General features: G+C 42.6%; 1 protein-coding gene across 2 annotated transcripts in view; it reads left to right on the top strand.

Moving 5' to 3' along the window:
* Positions 1-235: 235 nt before the first annotated feature.
* Positions 236-21,837, top strand: part of ATP11C (ATPase phospholipid transporting 11C (ATP11C blood group)) — a 179,926-nt gene continuing 158,324 nt past the window's right edge. Inside the window, exon 1 of one of the 2 annotated variants that reach the window (XM_080795248.1) lies at positions 236-435. In XM_080795248.1, coding sequence (XP_080651374.1) covers positions 409-435 — 27 coding nt within the window. In that variant the 5' untranslated portion in view covers positions 236-408. Of the gene's footprint in view, positions 436-15,674; positions 15,757-21,837 lie in introns of those variants that run through there. The other variant, XM_080795249.1, reaches the window with a different exon arrangement.

Genomic DNA, 21,837 nt, shown 5'->3' with positions numbered 1-21,837 from the left:
GCGGGTGGAGCCTAGTGCTCCTCCGCCTTCCCTCCCCCGCGCGCCAGGCTCGCCTTCTCGGCGGGCTGCGGCGGGAGCGGCGGGGCGGCGGTGCTGGGGCCAGACCAGGGGGAGCGGCGGGGCCGCCGCCCCCGGGACGGGCGGGCCGGGGGCGGGCTGTGAGTGAGGCGGGGCGGGAGCGGGGCGGCGGGGCGGGTTGGGGGGGGAGCCGCGGGCGCCAGGGCGCGAGGGCGCGGGCGGCTGGGGGGCGGGGGAAGCGCGGAGAGCCTAGGAGGGCAGGCGGTGGCGGGGCCGCCCGCCTCGCCGACAGCTTCACGCCGCCGGCCCACGCCGCAGTGTGTTTTGTGGACGGCACCTTCCCAGACCGCTCAGTAGAGCCCAGCTCGGCGCCCGGCAGCCTTCGTCGCGATGTTCCGCCGGAGCTTTAATCGTTTTGTAAGTACACTCGCTGCGGCTCCACGCGTGCGGTTTGCTTGCTCGCCAGCCCTTCGCTGGGTCCCCCGGAGCAGTCTTCTAAAGGGATCGTTGCATCCCTGGGAGCCACCACCACCACCCTCTTTTAGATTTTTCACTGAACCACGTTGCCCGGGCGGCCGGGGTGGGGAGGCAGGTAGGGCTCCCGGAGTCCCCCCTCCCCCCGGACAATTTAACCAGAGCTTCCCGGGGTGTTGCAAACTCTGTCTCCGACGGGGGGCCACCCTCCACCCGGATGGTGGTGGGATTCGTGGGGGACCGGTCCAGGGGCCCCTCGGTTTGCCAATTAGCCGAAGATGGCGTTTTATTACCAGGGAGGTTGCTTTCTTTTGTTTCCTCTGCCACGAGCACATGGAGGTAAACCTAGACCTGTCACTGTGTCCCAAAAAAAGACCTGGGGAGTGAGGGAGCTGGAGGCGAGGGCAGAACTCGGCGTTGCCCGGGGATCGGCCGGCCGGGGGTCTGCTGACCAGAGGCCGAGCAAACTTTGGAGACCCCGCCTAAGAAGCTCACCTTTAGGGTATAATAAAAGCGAAGGCAGTTGTCAGGGTGGGCTGGGTGAATGTGGAGGCTGCACCGCGGCGTTTGAAACCTCACCGAGCACCGAACGCCCGGTACACCGAGCCCGTTGAGAAAAGGCAGGCTCCGGCTGGATTTCTCGGTCCACGTTTACCCGCTTGCAAATCCCTAGAAAAGGGGAACTGCATTTCCGTGGGAGTTTGGCATTAGGGAAAAGCGATTTCTAGCTACTGACTTTTTTGAGTAACCTGTTTACTCCTAGAGAGTACATTAAGAATGGAGCAAAGCCGGGACGATTTACTTCTATGCTGCTATTTGTAGCAACTTCCTTAATTGCAAGATGAGGTGGCGGGAATAGGATTTTATTTCTGCCAGTGATGTGAAGGAAAGGGCTCATCTGTAAATTTTGATTTTTCAGTCGTTCAGAAAAATGGTTCAGCGCTGTGCGCTCTCACCCACCCCCATTAAAATATATGTTTGAGAACTAGTCGATTTCGCCCTTTTCGTGTGATTATTCCTTATCAAAGCATTGCTGATATTTTTCAGGCGTCGGATGAATTTGCTCTCATTTTTTTTCTGCATTTGAAACTTTCACAAATGAACCCTGGCTAAAAGAAATCATTGTACATCCCTTTTGAGGGTATTATCACAGTAGCGCTATGTTAATGTTTTTCTAAATGTTTACCTCACCCAGAAACCTGTTTTATGAAATTGGAGATTACATGTGGCACAGAGCAAAAGAGGTTGTACATATCAAGAATCTTGAAATCAGTAAGAATTGACTTGTACTGGATGCTTTGCCAAAGCAAGTGACTAAAATTGGTTTCTCACATTTAGCCTGAGAAGGTAAAAAAGCATTGTACTTCATAGTTCTATTCACATAGATTCTTGTGATCTCTGAGTGTTGTTTGGGGCTGACAAAAAGGGAAAGGTGACAAATGGAGCTAATTGTAATAATTGGAGGATAATCTTTTCCCAGGGCACCCGAAAACAACTGGACTCTGGTTCATAATGAATTATCTTAAAATTGAGATGCTGACATCCCCAGTTCTTTTTTTTAAGGATTTGAGCATTTGAGAGCATACTACCCCAGTGTTGGTCTCAAAGCCCCCTTGGCTTTTCTTTCGCTGAGAGTGATCTGCATTGTATGGGAGTCTGGTCATTAAGCAGGGCTGGCCCAGGAGGCTAGGGCATGCAGTAGAATTTGCAGCAGTTGCGAGGAGCCGGCCTGCAGGTTTGAGGCTAGTACTTTGCATCCCCGACCAAGATCTCTGCAGAGAATCACTTACGCTCACACTGAAATGAGCTTTGACCTCATTGTTCGCCTGAAATACCCGACTGCTCACATTTTCCTGCGCAACCATGACTATGGTAAGTCTTGGGAAGCTGGAAGGTTCTCAGGAGTTGTATCTGAGCTTTAGGCCTAGGGCAAGGAATTAATCTGCAAACCATTGGACTGGATTTGAAATATGCAATTGAATACTCCCCTAAAGAATGACTTAGGAATTGGGGAAGGGGGCAAATTTTATCTTCCCTAGATCAGTAAGTCTGCACTGGCCTCAGCTTTTGCCTGGTAGAGATTATTTGACAAGCACTCCCATTTAAACCACTAGAAGGCTACAATTCAAGATTCAGGTTGGACTTTGAGACTTGCACAGCAATGTGGATGTGGTCCAGGTTGTGTGCTGTCTTATGATGGCTTTCATATTTCAGAAGTGGGGCTGTTAATTTGTTTCAAAATTAAGCGGTTTTCTGTGTGTTACCTGTCTGTGTCTAAAATTGACTTTGAACATGACAAATTACAGTTGTGTTGATTGTAGTTGTTGGTCACTGAAAACTAGATACATGTTGCCATAGGGCTTTACATTTTAAACCTGAGGTGGGAAGTAAATATCTCTTGGGAGTTAGCGTCATCTTCTGTGGCCCAGTAGTATTTGCTGAATCGTCTTAAAAATACCATTTATTTCCTCAGGTTCTCCAATTTCAAGCTAAAAGAAATAGCACTTCATTGTATTTCTTAAAGATAGGGCCTTGACTTCATTGCCATTAATAATCGAATTCTTTTTTTTACCTGATGAATTATGACTTTCCTTTTGATAGTTTCGAGGTAGAAATTTGGTGGATTTGGTGTGGGATCTTAGGGTTTAGGCATGGAGGGAGTGTCTTAAAAGATTTAAGAGTTGGGTATCTGAGTATAATAAAAGTGCCATCTGTTCCCAGTGTCTCAGTGTCCCAGTGTCTCCATTTTCCATAAATATAATAAATAAAAAATAGTAGCTTTGTCTCTACAACTTATTTCCCTTAAAGACATGTCTAATTGGAAGTCTGGGCTAGTTGAGACTTAGGGGGTCAGGGACTTTTATGTTATCCTTTTGCTCTTCATAAAATTCCTAGGATTACAGTAGCATTTTCACATGGGTTTAAAGGCTTAATGAGAGTTTAAATAACAAGAGTTAACCACTCCCATTTTTAAAAGATGTTATTTTTACATAATTTTCACACCTAACGTGGGGCTCCAACTCACAACTCCCAAGATCAACTGTCGCATGCACCACCAACTGAGCCAGCCAGGCGCCCCACCCCCAGACCTTTTTGACATTATTTCATGCTAAAGATTCAAAATAATACATTCCTTGATAAAGTAGATTCAGGGGAGTTGGCCAAGTAGATACCGTCAATTTAGCTTATCAGAGTGATATTAAACAGGCATGGATTTCTAGGTCATTGATAAATGAAAGCTTAAATTGTGAGTGTGAAATACTGGAAGACATTTGTCTCTGATTCTAGAAGCTCTCAAACTGCTTTGGTTCCATGAAACATACAGCATATAGTAATATCACAGAAAATGTCGTCGGATCAAAGAAGCCCAGGACTGGAAAGCAATTAGATTGCATAAGGTGGAATGAAAATTCAGAATCAGACCAAAAATATTAAAAATAATGATATCAGTAGCTAATTTATTACTTTGAGTCCAAGGCAGGCCAGTCCGGTGAAGCAATATTGGAGGCAGTAAATAAAATAATTGTGGAATTGCTGTTTTGTTTCCTTCCTTTCTTCCTTTCTTTTTTTTTTTCTTTTTGGAGCAAGAAGGTTCTCGGTTTCCTCCTTCAGTTATCAAGGTAATTAAGCTTTTGTCGTCATCCGTCCCCGTCTCCCCACCCCCCCCTTTCATTTTACTAAAACCCTTGGCCTGACATTGCTGAGCCTGGAAAAAAAAGTTCGTTTTATTATGTTTAGACATTTATTCAGGTGTGTGTATTGCCGTATTTTTGCATGCACACAAACCTTACAAGTATACACACATTTGGGCTCTGTCCCGGTTTCTGGCACAGAGCTCCTAAAATCCTAGGAGTTTCCTGTGATAAAAGCAATAAAAGTGTCTTTTGTCATGTTAATGAAGTGACTTTTGGAAAGCCCCTCTGGTTGGGGCGACTGGTTGCCTGGGGATCCAACCCTGTGATCAGAGGATTGGAACTTTGAGGCCCACCCTCTGGGGGAGGGTAGAGGGCCTGAAGATTGAGTTCTATCACCGTTGGCCAATGAATTAATCAGTCGTACCTCTAACGAAGCCTCCATAAAAACCCAAAAGGACAGGGTTTGGTCGACCTTCCAGGTTGGTGAACATGTGGAAATTTGGGGAGAGTGGTGCACCTGGAGAGGACCCGGAAGCTCCGGGCCCTTACCCCAGACCATGCCCTGTGCTGCTCTTCCATCCAGCTCTTTCTGTGTTAAATCCTTTTATGGTGTACCAGTAAGCCAGTAAAATGTTTCTCTGAGTTTTTTGAGTGGCTCTAGCAAATTAATAGAAGCTGAGGAGGAAGCTGTGGACTTGTGTCTGGAGGCTGAAACTCAAGGTGGGGGGGTCTGTGCGTCCTCCAGTTGGCAGTCGTGTGGTCGGAAGTACAGATGGTCATGAGGACCTGGGACTGGCATCTGAAGTACAGGGAAATGTGAGCAGTCTTGTAGGACTGAGCCCTTAACTGGAGTGATCTGATGCTGTCTGGGTACTTTTCAGAATTGAGTTGCACTGTAAGACACCATAGCTGGTGTCTGGTCTGAGAATTGCTTTTTTTGGAGTGGAGTCCCCCGCCCCCCCCCCCCCCCCGGCCACACACATATTGGAATTGAGTGATCAGACCTAAACATTGGGGTATACCATATACTGATTATCAATTTTCTAAATACTAGAATAAATACATCTGATGCTTAAACTCTCCTGACCGTAGTATAATCTTTATTAGATGATTTATGTTATTTTATGATCTTGCAGAGCATTATTTCATTCAGCAAATATTCACGGAGCACCTACTGTGTATAGGGTACTATGATAGATAGGCCCTGTGGACTCACGGATGAGCGAGTCAAAGTCCCTATCTTCAGAATGTTTAATCATCATTACATGCATGGCTGTAGGTACAGAGGACATGGTGACTACCCTATGTCTAACGCATTTATAATGTACCATGAAGCTTGATTTTCATGAAGAAGTTACTGTTGTATGCTTACTTGCCTTTTTTTTCCTCTAGGGAAAATGGTGTACAGTCTCAGTTACATCTGGATTGTTTGGATTGCAGATTAAAAAGGAATTTGTTGTGTTTGACCCTTCAGTATGACTGATGCATGACAAATTGCTCCTTTGCAAATAGATGCTAGTCTGATTCTGTGTAAGGTAGGAAACCTATTTTGGGAAAAGTCACTATTACTCGAAATAAATAGTATTTATTCACTTACTATTAAATTATATATTAAAAAGCCTGAAAACAAATTCTGTCCTTTTTTCTTGATTTTTTTAATTGATTAAGCAACATAAAATTCTGGAAGTCTTCTAAATAACTTCTGTAAAGGTTTACCGTTTGCTCCTGTTTATGACTAACGGCTCATAATTCAACCCTCTATTAGTGGGCGGTATTGAGTGCCCACAAATCAGGTAGTTTCCAGTGCTCTTAATGAACTTGTAGTGAAGCTGAGATTTGGGCAGGTGAAGCAGCCATTTTCATACTGATGCAGCTCTCGGAATGAGCTTGTTTTCTTCTACTGGTTAACCACCAGCTGGGCAATGGGTTCAGCTTCCCTGAGTCTGGATGATATGCAAAGAACTAGCCCATGAGTGAATTCATATACTGGTTGATGGGAAACATCATCAAGGCTGATTGCTTGTCTAATGTGGTTGATCAGTTCTTCCCAAAGAGGGTGAAAGCATGGGACACAAAATAAAAATACTGTTTTTTGTGGGTTTTTTTTCCCCATCAAGGAGGTGGAGTTTCTTGTACATCTGTAGTGTTTTATACAGATTAATGTTTTGCATCTGGACTCTGAGATTGAGACTTTTCTGATTGGGTGGAGGGAGCCCCTGGGCTTCCGTAAGTGAGTTAGGTGCCGTTTTCAAGTTTGTTTCTGTTCACTTCACACTTAACCTTCTTGGCTTGGTTCAAGGGTGGATCAGTGGTGATTGTAAAACAAACATTAGCATGACTGCAGCGTATGTTAACACTACTGCAGTTTAATGATGAATGAGCACTCAGCACTGCAGATACGGGTGTGGGTTGCCCTATGCCAGCACACTGGCAGACAGCCCCTCGATTCTGCAGTGTATGGGTGGATTGCTGGTTTGGCTGACTTCTTGATTATCTGGCCTATAGATAAGGTTGGACTGTGGATATCCAGATTTGGGAGGTTAATCTGTATTTGTGAAGTACAGATTGCCATCATTTTTTTTTTGCCCCATATATATTTAATAGAATATAGGAGGATTAGTGAGGCCTATCCTGTTCAAGCATATTTGTTTTTTTAGCCTCCTTCATTATATATTAAAGTATTATGTTGGCTGTATTTTTCTAGTCTCTTCTTTGCCTAGGTATTACTGGAAAAATCTGAGTCTTCTTGATAATGATCTTGCAGCTAGTGTAGCTTCAAGTAAACAGTAGATGCTCAATAGATACTTCAGGTACTGTTTTGAACTGAATTGTTAACCCAGTCTGAATCTGTAGTCTCGGGTGAAAATGATCAGAAAAAATTAATATTTTTCATGCCTGCTTAAAAAGTAATCAGAAAAACTTTAGCATTTCTATGAGGCTGTTTTCTTAATTCCAAAGATTATCTTTAGCACCTCCCCCTTCCTTGGCCATACATAAAAAGCTGTAATTAATGTACTGCCCTCAACTTCTAAAATTATAAGCAAATTTATATTCTTTTTGTTAAATGCCGTTCATAAGCTTATATTTTCTGTAGCCACCAGCACATCAAGTCTTTTCTGAAAAACAAAGCTGCAGTGTTAACTCTTCAAGAGCTGTATATCTTTTGACTTTCCTTGGTAAGTGTGCATTATTTTAAATTCAGGATATCACTTAGTATTTGGTGCTGGGAATGTAAAATACTTTTCCTGTTTGCACCTCATTGCCATTGGTTGGTTGGATAGCTGTAGCGAGAAGACAGCAGACCAAAGAACTGTGGCGTTTAAGGGATTTGGAAGCAGTTTTGTTGTGAAAAGAGACTCAGCCTTGTTAAAGGGTTGGTGCAAGTTCTAGTTCTGCCATTTACTGCCCAGCTTGGGAAATTGGGCACATCAGTGCGTTGATCAAAATGTCGTCTTTGGACTCCTTGCACAGGAATCATCTGGGCTGCTTTTGTAAACAGAGTCCAGGGACTCAAGCCTCCTGAATCCGAGTCTCGGGTGATAGGTCTCTGATCACTGCCTTTTTAGCAAGCATTCCAGATGGTTCTGGAATTCCCTAAGGTTTCAGAACACCCATGACATAAACATTGAAATATTTATTTTCTGTGTACACGCTCTGTTCACCTGTCTCAACTTCGCTTTTCCTCGTCTACAGAATGAACGTAGTAATACTTCATGAGGCTGTTGGGACAATGTTTGGTAGAGTTCTCTCCACTATTCCAGTTGTGTCAGACGTTCCCCAGCCACTCTCAGGTTTCATGGCTTCTTGGCAGAACTCATAGGACTTAGCATATAGTTCTGCTCCCAGCTATGATTTATTAGAGCAAAAGGATACAAAGCAAAGTCAGCAGAGGGAAAGGGCGCATGGGGCCAAGTCTGGAGGAAACCAGGTGCAGTTTCCATGGTCCTCTCCCACCGGCGTCACACAGGTTGTGCTTAATTCCTCCAGCGACGAGTTGTGATAACTTGTATAATGTGCTGTCTCCCAAGGAAGCTCATTAGAGACTCCGTGCCCAGAGTTTTTACTGGGACCTGGTCATGTACACCCCCCCCCCCCCCGCCTGGTATGTGCCAAAATTCCAGACTCCCAGAAGGAAGACAGGATTTAGCATAAACCAAGAATTTAGGCACAGCTGGCTACTCTTAACCATTTAGGGTGGTGGGAACCTTCCCAAGATCCAAATCCTAATCCGCAGCTGGATACCAGTTTTGTAAGCAGGCTTTTTTTTTTTTTTTTTTTTTTTTTTAAAGAATAGCAGTCTCAGGCCTGCTCTGTTAACTCTCTCCTACACGGTACTGTTACGAGATACTGGTATTTGTCAATGAAGGGAAATGACTTGCCCATGGTCGTCCAGCTCAGCAGGGCAGAGTTGAGGCTGAGACTCCCAGCAACCACCACCGCCTTTTGTTTGCTGCACACAGCCATGCTTCTGGATTATGGGTCATCCTGTTTCATATTGTTGAATGCATTCACTTTTTGTCACTTGCAGCAGAAGAGCAGCCTGCCGCTGGGAACTTGATGCCCCCAGTGGGGGAGCCAGGAAGTATTGATGTTTCTGCCAGTTTAGCGTCAACACTTGCTGGTTTCCTCTCTGGAGCATCACCAAGTTCGTGGATTTTCATTTTTTTCCTGACTTTCGGATTTTTGTTACGACCCCTTCCTCCTTGTTCCATTCATTTACCCATAGTCCCAACACTCATTTGCATCATTACCTCATCGCATTCTATACATGGCTGGCTGTTAGCTCATAGGCAGCTGATTCAAAAATTTGGGGGTGGGAGGTCACCCAGTTCCAAAGTGCAGACATTACTGAAGAGTATTTAGTGTAGGATGACTATATAGGGAAAACCTGCCAAAAGAAAAAACAAAGAACAAAATTCTTGGATTAATAAATGAATTTTATGGCAATATTTATAAATATTGTTTGCATCCAGGAGAGTTTTACAGTCACGAAAAACCCCAGGGATATCTCTGCTTATTCTTAAGTTTCAGCCCTTTTTTTTTTGCTGTTATCAAAAAGGAAAATTAATAATTGTTAATGATTTAGGCAAGGAATAAATCAGGAACTCGTACTGAAGGATGTAGTAATCCTCCAGATCAACAGGGAGCAGAAGCCAGGAGCGAATTGTCACAAATAAGAAACAGCTGGGTAGAGCAGATTATGTAAGCTACACCTGTTGTGTAAGCAGTGGGGATGTTCTTTAAGCTTCACAGTTAATGTAGTTTGCAATAATATGGATTAAGGGATCTATAGTATAGTGCACAATTAACTTTGGCTTCTTTTCTGAAAACATTCGTGTGAATCACAAGCTTCCTTGGTACACTCTTGCCTTCCTTGTGCTGTAGAAGTACGTAAGGCACAGCCGTGGTCTGCAGAACTTGGAGTCTGTTAGAGATGGAAGATCACATACAAGACCAGCCTCCTTATGAGGCATTTGGTCATCAGTCCTCGCTGCTATCCTTTTATTTTATTATTTTTTTAAAGGATTTTATTTACTTATTTGACAGAGAGAGATCACAAGTAGGCAGAGAGGCATGCAGAGAGAGACGGAGAAGCAGGCTCCCCACTGAGCAGAGAGCCCAATGTGGGGCTCGATTCCAGGACCTTTGAGATCATGACCTGAGCCGAAGGCAGAGGCTTAACCCACTGAGCCCCCCGGGTGCCCCTGCTATCCTTTTATAGAGACACACACAGTAAGTGCAGCCCACTTTCAGAAGAGGGCGCTGAATCTCACGCTGCGGGGGTGGGGGGCGGTGGGGGGGATTGGTAGAGGAGGTAGCCTGTGAACTGGGTGGTAAGGGACCCAAAGTATTGAAGTTCATGGAATTTTAGGGCCAGGCAACCTCATTACAGAAAGAAGCAATTACCGGAGAATTTGGACCAAGTTATTGCTTACGGGACTTAGAGCAGCAGAGCCTGTCCTGTCACCTTAGAGGCACGGGTTCCACCTCCAACTGCTGGAGAAAGACCACAACCTTGGTCTTCAATGCCTTATGTTTGCTGTGGTGAAATTTAAACTTGAAAAGAGGGAAAACTAAAAATGGATTTCAGGCCGCGTTCAGTCTTCAAAACAATAGCGACAGGAATTTCCCTGTGGACTCTTTTCCGAAATCCATGACTCCAGTGATGGTGGTTATCAGTCTTCTGATTTGGTGCAGGAGCAGGAAGGTAGGAGCCAGGATGGAAGCAGCTGGGGTAATATTTCAAGACACTGCTTCGTGTAATACATGGTTATTTGTCCTGCTTATCTAAGGAGTGCATACTTTAAACTTTCACTACATGGGGACATCGTGGTAGAGGTTATTATCTCGACTAGCGATGGTCATTTATAGGCATACCTCTCTTTATTGTGCTTTGTTTTACTATGCTTTGTAGATAACCGTGTGTTTTTACAAATCAGAGGCTTATGGCAACCCTGTGTTGAGCAGGCCTGTTAGCACCACTTTTCGAACAGCGCTTGCTCATTTTGTGTCTCGTCGCGTTTTGGTAATTCTCACAGTATTTCAAACATTTTCATCAATATTATTTGTTGTGGTGGTCTGTGAAGTGATTGTGACTGGCTGAAAGCTCAGGTGATGGTTAGATTATGTGTTTAGCAACGAAGTTTTTAGCAATACAATTTTAAAATTAAGGTATGTACATTGTTAACGCTATTGTACACTTAATAGACCCCAGCATATTGTAAACATAATTTTTTTTCAAAGATTTTATTTATTTACTCGACAGGCAAAGATCACATGTAGGCAGACAGGCAGGCAGAGAGAGAGGGGGAAACAGTCTCCCTGCTGAGCAGAGAGTCCGATGCGGGGCTCGATCCCAGGACCCTGAGACCATGACCTGAGCCGAAGGCAGAGGCTTTAACCCACTGAGCCACCCAGGCACCCCAAACATAATTTTTTAAAAAGATTTTAAGTCCTCTCTACACCCAAGGTGGGCACGCTCAAACTCAGAACCCCGAGATCAAGCCTGCCCGGCACCCCAGTAAACATAACTTTTACGTGCACTGGGAAACCAGAAAATTAATCTGACTCACTTTATTGTGGTATTTGCTTTATTCTTGTTGTCTGGAACTGACCCTGCAGTTTCTCCAAGGTATGACTGGATTTAAAAAAGATAGGGATCAGGCCTTGGTCCTTACAGTAACCTGTTACACTCCCGCTAGACAACATGGGTCTTCAGTAGACATTCACACTTGACCATGTCATTGTATGTTACCGGAACACGAATTGCATCTTACTCCCTCCACCAGTGTATCTCCACATGATGTTGATGCACTTTTGTTTTTCTCATCAGGACTGCTAACTCTCTTCCAAATGATCAACATCTCTTTCATATTTGTTCCTCCTTCGGTCTTCCTCTTTCAGTAAATGACATCATCCCTGACCCACATGTTCGAGCTAAAAACCTAGCAGTCATCCTTAATACCGTCTTTCCCTTCATCTCCCTCCCAGCACATCTAGTAGGTTTGGTTTCTGAAAGAGCTCTCAAAGCCGTCCACTTCTCTGCATGTCCACCTTGACTGCCATCCAAGTTCAGGCTGCCACTGTCACTTACCCAGGCCATTGGCAGTGGATGATCTCATCCACTCTTGCCCTCTCCAATGTATCCTCCACACAGAACCAGAAAGATCTTGTACAAATGCGTATCTGAAAGCCCTCAGTGACCTTCCTCTGCTCCCTGGATAAAAACCTGACCAGTATAAGCTTATACTCTTTTTCACTGTTTTTTTTTTTTTTTTGGTTGTTGTTCACTTTTAAAAATGAAGATATAATTCACATAGCAAACAATTCACCATTTTATCTTTTTTTAAAGATTTTATTTATTTGAGAGAGAGGGGGAGAGCACGAGCTGCGGGTAGGGGCAGGGAAAGAGAGAGAAGCAGACTCCCCGCTGAGCAGGGAGACTGACATGGGGCCCCATCCCAGGACCCCGAGATCATGACCTGGGCTTAAGGCAGGCACTTAACTGACTGAGCCACCCAGGTTCCCCAACAATTCGCTCTTTTAAAGTGTATGCCTTGGTTTTTTTGTGTGTTTTTTTTCTTCAAGTTTTTGTTTAAATTCCAGTTACAATGTTAGTTTCAGGTATGGAATTTAGTGATTCATCATTAAGTGGATTTTAGCATATTAACTATTTTGTGTAACCATTACTACAGTCTAATTCGGGAACATTTTCATCACCCCAAAAAGAAAACATGTACCTATTAGCTGTTAGTCCCAGTCCCTCCCTCGAGGCCCTGGCAAACACCCATTTACTTAATCATCACTGTGGATTTGCCTGTTCTGGACATTTCGTGTAAATGGACTCCTACAATATTTGGTCTTTGGTAATTGACTTCTTTAATTTAGTAGGATGTTCTCAAGGTTTTTTTTTTTTTAAAGACTATTTATTTATTTGACACAGAGAGAGAGATCACAAGTAGGTAGAAAGGCAGGCAGAGAGAGAGGGGGAAGCAGGCTCCCTGCCGAGCAGAGAACCTGATGCGGGGCTTGATCCCAGGACCCTGAGATCATGACCTGAGCCGAAGGCAGAGGCTTAACCCACTGAGCCACCCAGGTTCCCCTCTCAAGGTTTTTTAATCCATGTTGTAGCATGTATCAGTACTTCATCCCTTTCTGTGGCTCGGTAATCCACTGAATGGATATACCACATTTTGTTGATCCATTGATCAGGTGATGGGCATTTGGATTATTTATATTTTATGGTCAATATGAATAATGCTACTGTTTTGAACATTGTTGTACATGTTTTTGTGTGGGCATATGTTTTCAGTTCTCTTGGGTATATACTTAGGAATGGGATTGCTAGATTATATGGTAATTCTTTAACTTTTTGAGGAACTGCTGAACTTTCCCACAGCTCTTCCCCACTTCTTACTTTTTTTAAGAGAAAAAAACTTGGGGGACGGTGCCTGGGTGGTGCCGTCAGTTAAGCATCTGGCTCTTGGTGTCCAATCCAGTCATGATCTCAGGGTCATGAGATCGAGCCCTGCATGGGGCTCCACGCTAAGCTTGGAGTCTGCTTAAGACCCTCTCTATCTCTTTCTAACCCCTTGCCCCCTCTAAAATAGATAAATAAATCTCTTAAAAAGTTTAAAAAATTTTTAAAATTGTGGTAAAAAGCATGTAACATAAACTTTACCATCCTAAACTCTTTTAAGTGTATAATTCAGTAGTGTTAAGTGTAATCACATTCTTGTGCAACAGATACACAGAACTCTTCCATCTTGCGAAACTGAAACTTTTACCCATTAAATAGCAGCCCCTCATTTCCCTCATTCGCCTCCCCCCTCCTCCCCCCAAGCCCCTGGTGACTAGCATTCTAATTTCTATTTTATGAATTTAACTACTTTAGATACCTTGTATGAATGGAGTCATACTGTATTTTTCTTCTTGTGACTGGCTTTTTTCACTGAGTGTAGTGTCCTCAAGGTTCATCCATGTGGTAGCATGTGACAGGACCTTTTTTTTTTTTAAAGATTTTATTTATTTATGTGATAGATCACAAGTAGACAGGCAGGCAGAGAGAGAGGAGGAGGGAGGCTCCCCGCAGAGCAGAGAGCCCGATATGGGGCTCGATCCCAGGACCCTGGGATCATGACCTGAGCTGAAGGCAGAGGCTTTAACCCACTGAGTCACCCAGGTACCCCGACTTTCTTCTTTTCTAAGTCTTTATGTATATACCGCATTTGTTTATCCGTCCATTCATTGATGGGTATTTGGGTTGTTTCCACCTCTTGACTATCGTGAATAATGCTGCTGTGAACAGAGGTGTGCAAATACCTCTTCAGGATAATGATTTTAATTCTTTGGGCTGTATACCCAGGAGTAGAATTGCTAGATCGTATGGTAGTTTTATGTTTAATTTTTTGAGGCACCTCTGAAGTTTTCCATAGTAGCCAAACCATTTTACATCCCATCACCGTCGCAGAAGGGTTCCAATTTCTCCATCCTAGTCGATGCTTTTTTTTGGATAGGAGCCATTTTAATTGGTGTGTGGTGATATTCCACTGTGGTTTAGATTTGCGTTTCTCAGATGATTAGTGATGTTAAGCATCTTTTCGCATGCTTTTGGCCATTTGATTATCGTTGAAGAAATGTGTATTCAAAGTGGTTTCCCAATTTTTTACGAAGGTATTTGGGTTTTTGTTCCATTGTTGCAGTTCTTTATATATTCTAGATACTAACCCTTATATACTCTAGATATTAACTCTTTATCAGATATGTGATTTCCAGATAGGTTCTTTTATTCCATAGGTTACCTTTTCACTTTGTTGATTGTTTTCTTTGATGCATAGAAGTTTTTTAATTTGATGTCCCATTTGTCCTTTTGCTTTTGTTTCTTGGGCTTTTTAGTGATATATCCAAGAAATAATTACCCAATCCAGTGTGTCACGAATCTTTTCCCCTATGTTTTCTTCTACGATGTTTATCCTTTTAGGTCTTACATTCAGGTCTTTAATCCATTTTGAATTGACTTTTGTATGTGGTATAAGAATCCAACTTCATTCTTTTCCATGTGGATATCCAGTTTCCCAGTGCCATGTGCTGAAAAGATTCTTTTTTACTCATTGAGAGGCCCCGGCATCCTTCTTGAAGATATTTGACCATATATATGAGGGTTTATTTCTGGATTCTGTTTTATTCCATTGGTCTGTGTGCCTGTCTTTATGCCTATACTATATTGTTTTCATTACTGCAGCTTTGTAATATCTTTTGAAATCACAAAGTATGAGGCCTCCAACTTCGTGTTCTTTTTTTTTTTTTTTAAAGATTTTATTTATTTATTTGAGAGAGAGAACAGGGGGAGGAGCAGAGGCAGAAGGACATGCAGACTCCATGCTGAGTCTGGGCCCCAACATGGGGATCAAGCCCACAATTGAGATCATGGCCTGAGCCAAAATCAAGAGTGAGAATTGTAACTGACTGAGCCATCCAGGTGCCCCTGTTCTTTTTCAAGATTCTTTTGGCTATCCAGGGTCCCTGGAGATTATATATGGATTTTAGGGTGAATTTTTCTATTGCTGCAAAATTATTCCTCATTTTGTGTGTTCTTTCTGCTGCAGGACCTTTGTATATATCATTTCTCTTGTCTGGTAAGCTGCTCTGTGGCAGTCAGTGGCCTCAATTCTTACTCATTTCCCAGAGCTCAGCTTGATCATTTCCCCAACGTAGCTGTCCCTGTCCTTCCCTCAGACATTGCCAGCTTTGCAGCTTCTCATAGCATTATGAACCTTTCCTTTATACTCTTATCACAATTGGCTTTACATTTGTATATTAATTTCCTTTGCTAACATATTTAGTATCAACTTTCCCTCTACATAGCGTTTCATGAGGGTAAGAACTGTGACCATTTTTGCTTATTGCTGTGTCACTAATGCCTCAGTGCCTGATATAAGCCCTTAATACACGAGGATGGAAGTAATCTTATTTTATATGGATCAAAATTTGAAATGGATTTTCTTTATTATTTTTTGATTTTTCATTTTACCTTCCATATAGGCATTTGTGTTCTGTTACGGTGTGTGCAGAAATAATTTTTCCAGTCAGCGCCTTGACTTACTGATCCTTGGCATGTGACATGTTGCAGGTTTGTGGAATTTAGTTGTAAGTTGTCCTTGTCGTCTTATCATTATAATAACAGTTAAAACCAGAGTGGTAAGTCCCTGGCATTGTTTTAAGTGCTTTACAAGCAATCGTTCGTTATATGCATTTGCTTATTGTAGATAGGGTTTTCCAGAGAAAACAGAGTCAGTAGGCTGTGTGTGTATGTGTGTGTGTGTGTTTACAGATACGTAAAAACCTATAGATTTAATGTTTCGTGTTATTTGTATGTATAACTGTAAATAAATTTCTCCATACATATATTAAAACTTCATAGGTATGTGTAGACATATAAACTTAGTTTAAGGAAATGACTCAGGATTATGGAAGTTGACAAGTCCTAAGTCCTGCAGTCAGCAACCTAGAGACCCAAGAGAGCCAATGGTGTAAAGTCTGAGGTGGGAAGACTTGACAACCAGGAGGGCTGACATGGAAGTTTGAATTCAAGAGCCAATGTTTCGGTTTGAGTCCAAAGGTAGGTTCAACCAATGTTCCAGCTCAAAAAGCCTATTAGGCAGGAGGAATTTCCCCCCTTGGGAGCGGGGAGGCCAGGGAGGGGAGTCAGTCATTCTGTTCTCTTCAGGCTTTCAGTTGATTGGATGAGGTCCACTAGCATTCTGGAGGACAATGTGCTTTACTCTCTCTGCCAATTCTGATATTAATCTCATCCAGAAATACCCTCACAGACACACCTAGAATGTTCGACCAAGTATCTGGGCACTACATGGCCCAGTCGAGATAATGCGTAAAATTAACCATCACACTTACGTGATCATGTGAAGATGAATGAAAAGTCTAAAGTGTATATAGATCAAGAATGAAAGACGTTACCATAAATAACTAATTTGCTACCCTTTCCATCTATCAGATGAGGGGCTCAGACTGCCACATGGTCTGTAAAGGCTCATCGAGTCCTAGAACTGGTAAAAAGTCTTAAGAGGCCATCCGGTTGTCCAGCCTCTTCATTTTACAGCAGAGGAAATGGACAGAGAGAGGACAAGTGGCTTGTCCAAGATTATTCAGTGAATGGGAGCTCAGAAATACGGAATTCCGGGCCCAGCCCTGTCATCTATGTCTTCCCATTTCCTCTTCTGTGAACTGTGAGGGCTCTTGGGTCATCTATATTTAAGTTTTCTCCTGGCTTTATAATTGTGTGTAGTATATGTTTTAAGCTTCATAGTCAAGCAGTGGAATTTTTTTAATGTTTTCTGTTGGATTGTTTACCAGTGTTATTCTTCAGGCCTTCATCTTTTGATTGCTCATGTGACTGTAATCTACCTCAAACTTCAGTTTCTTTAATGAGTGTATACTAAATTGTCTATACTTTGAATGGGACAAATTTTAGGCTATTCATGCTCTTCATTGGCTTTTAATAGTGGTTATACTTTTTGGTTTTACACTGCCCTGAATGATTGGGGATCAAATGTAGACCCGTGCCTTTGTTAGTACTATGTTCTAGAATTAAACTCAACTCTGATTATATTGACGTTTAGCCAACAGCCATAGTGGAGGGGAGCATTTTTGGTAATGCTAAAATATGATGGGCAGGCTTCCTGGGGAGCACCAGCCCTGCCTTTTTTGCTAGTGGCCACCTGACATTACTTCCCAAAGACACTCTTCCTCGTGGGTACTCATGAACATGATTAGCTGCACGGTAGTAGATAGGGAGGCAGCCCTTGGATTGACTGAGTAGCAGCTGCTAGGAGACAGTAGGGTGCAGTAAGTAGGCAATCCGTATGTGTAAATTTTAGAACCAGTAGTATAGTGGAGTAGAATTTGGTGCTTGCTGTGTTTACTACAGTGATTCAACCAGAGGATAATAGCCAGGGCAATGGAGCAGTTTCATGAAATGGAGTTCTGTAAATCTTTTTTAAAAGTCATAGTCGTTTGTTTATTTAAGTTAGACCCTAGACCTTAATGGAAAGTATCAGTAGAATATATATCCCTGTTTTAAAATATAAGGCAGTGCAATTGAAATACTCTTCTGCAAATTTAGACGTATTACATATAACATATTAAAGATACTAATGAAAACAATGTAATCAAAATCAAATGAAACCAGTCAAAAGGCATTAATGGATTTAAAGAGGACATGTTTGGAATTAATAATTTCAGTAGTCATGAAATTCATGTTGCATCAATAGTTGTCTCTTTTAGTTCCCAATACACACACCTAGCATTGTGAAAGTTTTCTTAGGAATGGGGCCGGAAACTTTGCTGTTCTGGTGCCTCCATTCACCAGCATATTAAAGGAATTATCTTCGTAAAATGTAATGGTTGGTGCTTACAGAATATATGTGAAATGTATGCATAATAATAAGATGAATACCCATATTCCTATCACCTAACTTGAAAATGAGACCGTTCCCAGCATAATTCTACCTACCTATGTGTTACCTTCTTGTTTCATCCCCGTCTCTCTCCTCCATATCGTCCTGTCTTCCCTCTACTTTGCAACAACTATCTCTAGGAGTCATTCCATTGGCTTTAAGAAATAGCTTTAACACATGTATGCAAACCTAGATAATACATTGTTTTGTTTTCTTAATTTGAGCCTTATAGAGATGGTATACTGTTTTTCTCTTACTCAGTATTGTATTTCTGTGATTCCCTATAAGGTTTTATGTAGCTATATTTCATTCATTGTCACTACAGAGTAATATTCATTTGGAAATATACCAGAATTTATTCATTCTTCTGTCAGTGCACCTTCAGGTGTTTTGCAGGTGTTTTTTTTTTCCTCTTATGATGAGAAGATACGTGTCTTTTGAGATATATATATATATATATATATACACATACCTATATGTATGTATATATATATATATATATACACATACATATAGGGTTTCACCCCTGTGAGTCTGTGTATGTGTATGTATAGGCTACAGATACACACATCTAAGCACACACACTTGGGCGTAAATAGAAGACATGCGCACTTAACAACAGGTCTTGAAATGTGTGGCTGGCTGTACAAGAAGAGGTCAAATTGTGCTCCAGAGTGGTTTGACCAATATGCAGTCCCATTAGCAATGGGGGAATTCCTGTTGCTCAGTATTTTTTCGACACTTGGTATTGTCTGACTTCTCATTTTTTGCCAATTCTCTGATTACTAATAAAGTTAAGCATCTTTGCAAATGTTTATGGATCATTTATGTTTCCTTTCTGAAGTGTTTATTTATGTCTTTTGACTGTTTTTATTGGGTTGTTTATCTTTTTCAGACTGACTTATAATTATGAATCCTTTTTTTAAAGATTTTATTTATTCATGTGAGAGAGAGAGAGAGCGCGAGCGCACAAGCAGGGAGAGAGGCAGAGGGAGAAGCAGACTCCCCGCTGAGCTGGGAGCCTGACTTGGGGCTCGATCCCAGGACCTGGACATCATGACCTGAGCCAAAGACAGACACTTAACCGTCTGAGCCACCCAGGTGCCCCTGTGAATCCTTTTTCTATTCGGGGCATTAATCCTTTGTTGGTTTTATTTGTTGTAGATACTGTCTCAGTTGGTGACTTGTCATTTTATTATTTTGTTTGCTGTCTTTTTAATAAGCAGGTTCTTAATTTTAATGTAGTTAAAATGTCAGTCTCTTTACAGTTAGTGCTTTATTTATCTTGTTGAAGTAATCCTTGGCTATGCCAAAACTGGAGCGCTAGTCGCCTTTTTTTTCCTCAGAGTTTTCGAGTTTGGCAAATTATTTTCTGAGCCTCATGTTTCAGATCTTTAAAATCCAGGGACTTGAACTAGGTTTTGTATAACAACCTTTTGCTCTTTGACACTGTAACCTGAAGTAGACTATAAGGGTATGTGCTTGTGTTTTCAGAGAGTGCGGCGTAATGTAGTAATCTTTCCCACTGTGACGTTTCATGTTCACTCCTCCTTGACTTCTCTTTCACTTACTTCCTCACCCTCTTCCTTCCTGTTTTCTTTGGAAACGTCTCCAATTGAATTCTGCAGCATTCAAGATTTTCTGTGTTGAACGGCATTTTGAAATCGAGATTTTTATGGAGAGAATTGTAGCTGTGCGTGCAGTTGGAAGAAATAATAGAGAGCCCTTATGTACCCTTTACCCAGTTCTTCCCAAAGGTAACATCTTTCAAAACCAGTATAATGTCAAAACCAGAGTGTTGACATTGATAACAGCCACCAATCTTACTCAGATTTTTCCAGTTATACTTACGTGTGTGTGTGTGTGTTTGATATCCTGGTAAAAGCTGCTCTTGGGTTGTCATACCAGTAGGAGTCGTTTCAAATTCCACCTGGTTTTTAGCAGCTAAAACCTCATAGTGGAAAGGAGGAATGCTATTCCTTCTAACACTTAAAAGTGTGCAAGGATGTGCATTAGTTTTATATCCCCATAAATAGAACCTTATATTGTCAGGCTGGTAGTCAAGGACAGTTGAAGACAGCGTTTATGGAGAGCTACATATGCTTTAACTCATGTCTACCTCAAAATATTTAAAAACAAACACTCAGTCATCTTTTTTTTTAAGATTTTATTTATTTATTTGACAGAGATCACAAGTAGGCAGAGAGGCAGGCAGAGAGAGAGAGAGAGAGGGAAGCAGGCTCCCGCCTGAGCAGAGAGCCCAATGCGGGGCTCAATCCCAGGACCCTGGGATCATGACCTGAGTCGAAGGCAGAGGCTTAACCCACTGAGCCATCCAGGTGCCCCACACTTGGTCATCTTTAGTGCATTCATTCATTTACCCCTTTATTGACTTCTGACCAGCCCAGCACTATGCTAAGCACCAGGAACCAAGTGGTGAGTAAAAACAGAAGTGGTCAGTGTCTTTATGGCACTTATAACCTAATTTACAGTTTAGAAGTAAGCCAACAGGGCGCCTGGGTGGCTCAGTGGGTTAAGCCTCTGCCTTCGGCTCGGGTCGTGATCTCGGGGTCCTGGGATCGAGTCCCGCATCGGGCTCTCTGCTCCCCTGGGAGCCTGCTTCTCCGTCTCTCTCTCTCTGCCTGCCTCTCTGCCTACTTGTGATCTCTCTCTGTCAGATGAATAAATAAAATCTTTAAAAAAAATAAGCCAACAACTATTATACTTACTTATTTTCATAAGTTGTGAGTAAAATGAATAGAAACAGAAATAGGGTCTGTTTTTGATAAGAGTAGCCAGCAAGTTCCGCCTGCGGAGATAACATTTAAACAGATAACTGCAGGAATGAGGGACTACTTGCAAACGGGCCTGGGAGTAGATACTGGAACCAGCTTGTTCAGAGGCCCTGAGTTGGGCAAGAGCCTGGCACATGGGGAAACTGAAAGGAGGCTTATGGGGTAAAAGGGCACACTCAGTGGCGGAGTGGGGACATGGAAGCGAATGAGGTGTAAGAACTCTGGGGCACTGTCTTGGGAGCAATTTGAATCTTGTAATCTGGACTTCTTGAAGCCGTGAAGGTGATTGGGAGATGTGGAGGGGTAATGACAGTGAAGTCTGTTTAATAATCAATTCACAAATATTTATTGAGTACTCTTAAGTGCCAGGCACTATTCTACTAGCTCGTGATGAACTGGTGAGCAAGACGGACAAAAACGTCTGTCCCCATGTACCTTACATTTTTTTTTTAAGATTTTATTTATTTATTTGACAGAGATCACAAATAGGCGGAGAGGCAGGCAGAGACAGAGAGAGGAGGAAGCAGGCTCTCTGCCGAGCAGAGAGCCCAATGTGGGACTTGATCCCAGGACCCTGAGATCATGACCTGAGCCGAGGGCAGAGGCTTAATCCACTGAGCCACCCAGGTGCCCGGACCTTACATTTTTAAAAAATTTTTTATGTAATCTCTACCCCCCAGTGTGGGGCTCAAACTCAAGACCCCGAGATCAAGAGTCACGTGCTCTACCACCTGAGCCAGCCATGTGCCCCTGACCTTACGTTTTAATGTAGGAGGGTGTTGTTAGGGCAAAGGGTAAACTGATGTAACAGCTCCAAAATGCAATGGCCAGAAAAGGTAAGCGTTTGTTTCTCTGGCGTAACACCCCAGAGCAAAGAGACAGCCTCTGTGGTCACTCAGGGTCCCAGACTAATGGGGCAGTTTTGCCTTCCTCAGCAGTTGA

Source organism: Martes martes (assembly GCF_963455335.1).
Source record: "Martes martes genome assembly, chromosome: X".
Taxonomy (NCBI): domain Eukaryota; kingdom Metazoa; phylum Chordata; class Mammalia; order Carnivora; family Mustelidae; genus Martes; species Martes martes.
Note: the sequence above shows the minus strand (reverse complement) of the source record. Positions and strands in the feature narration are given on the sequence as shown.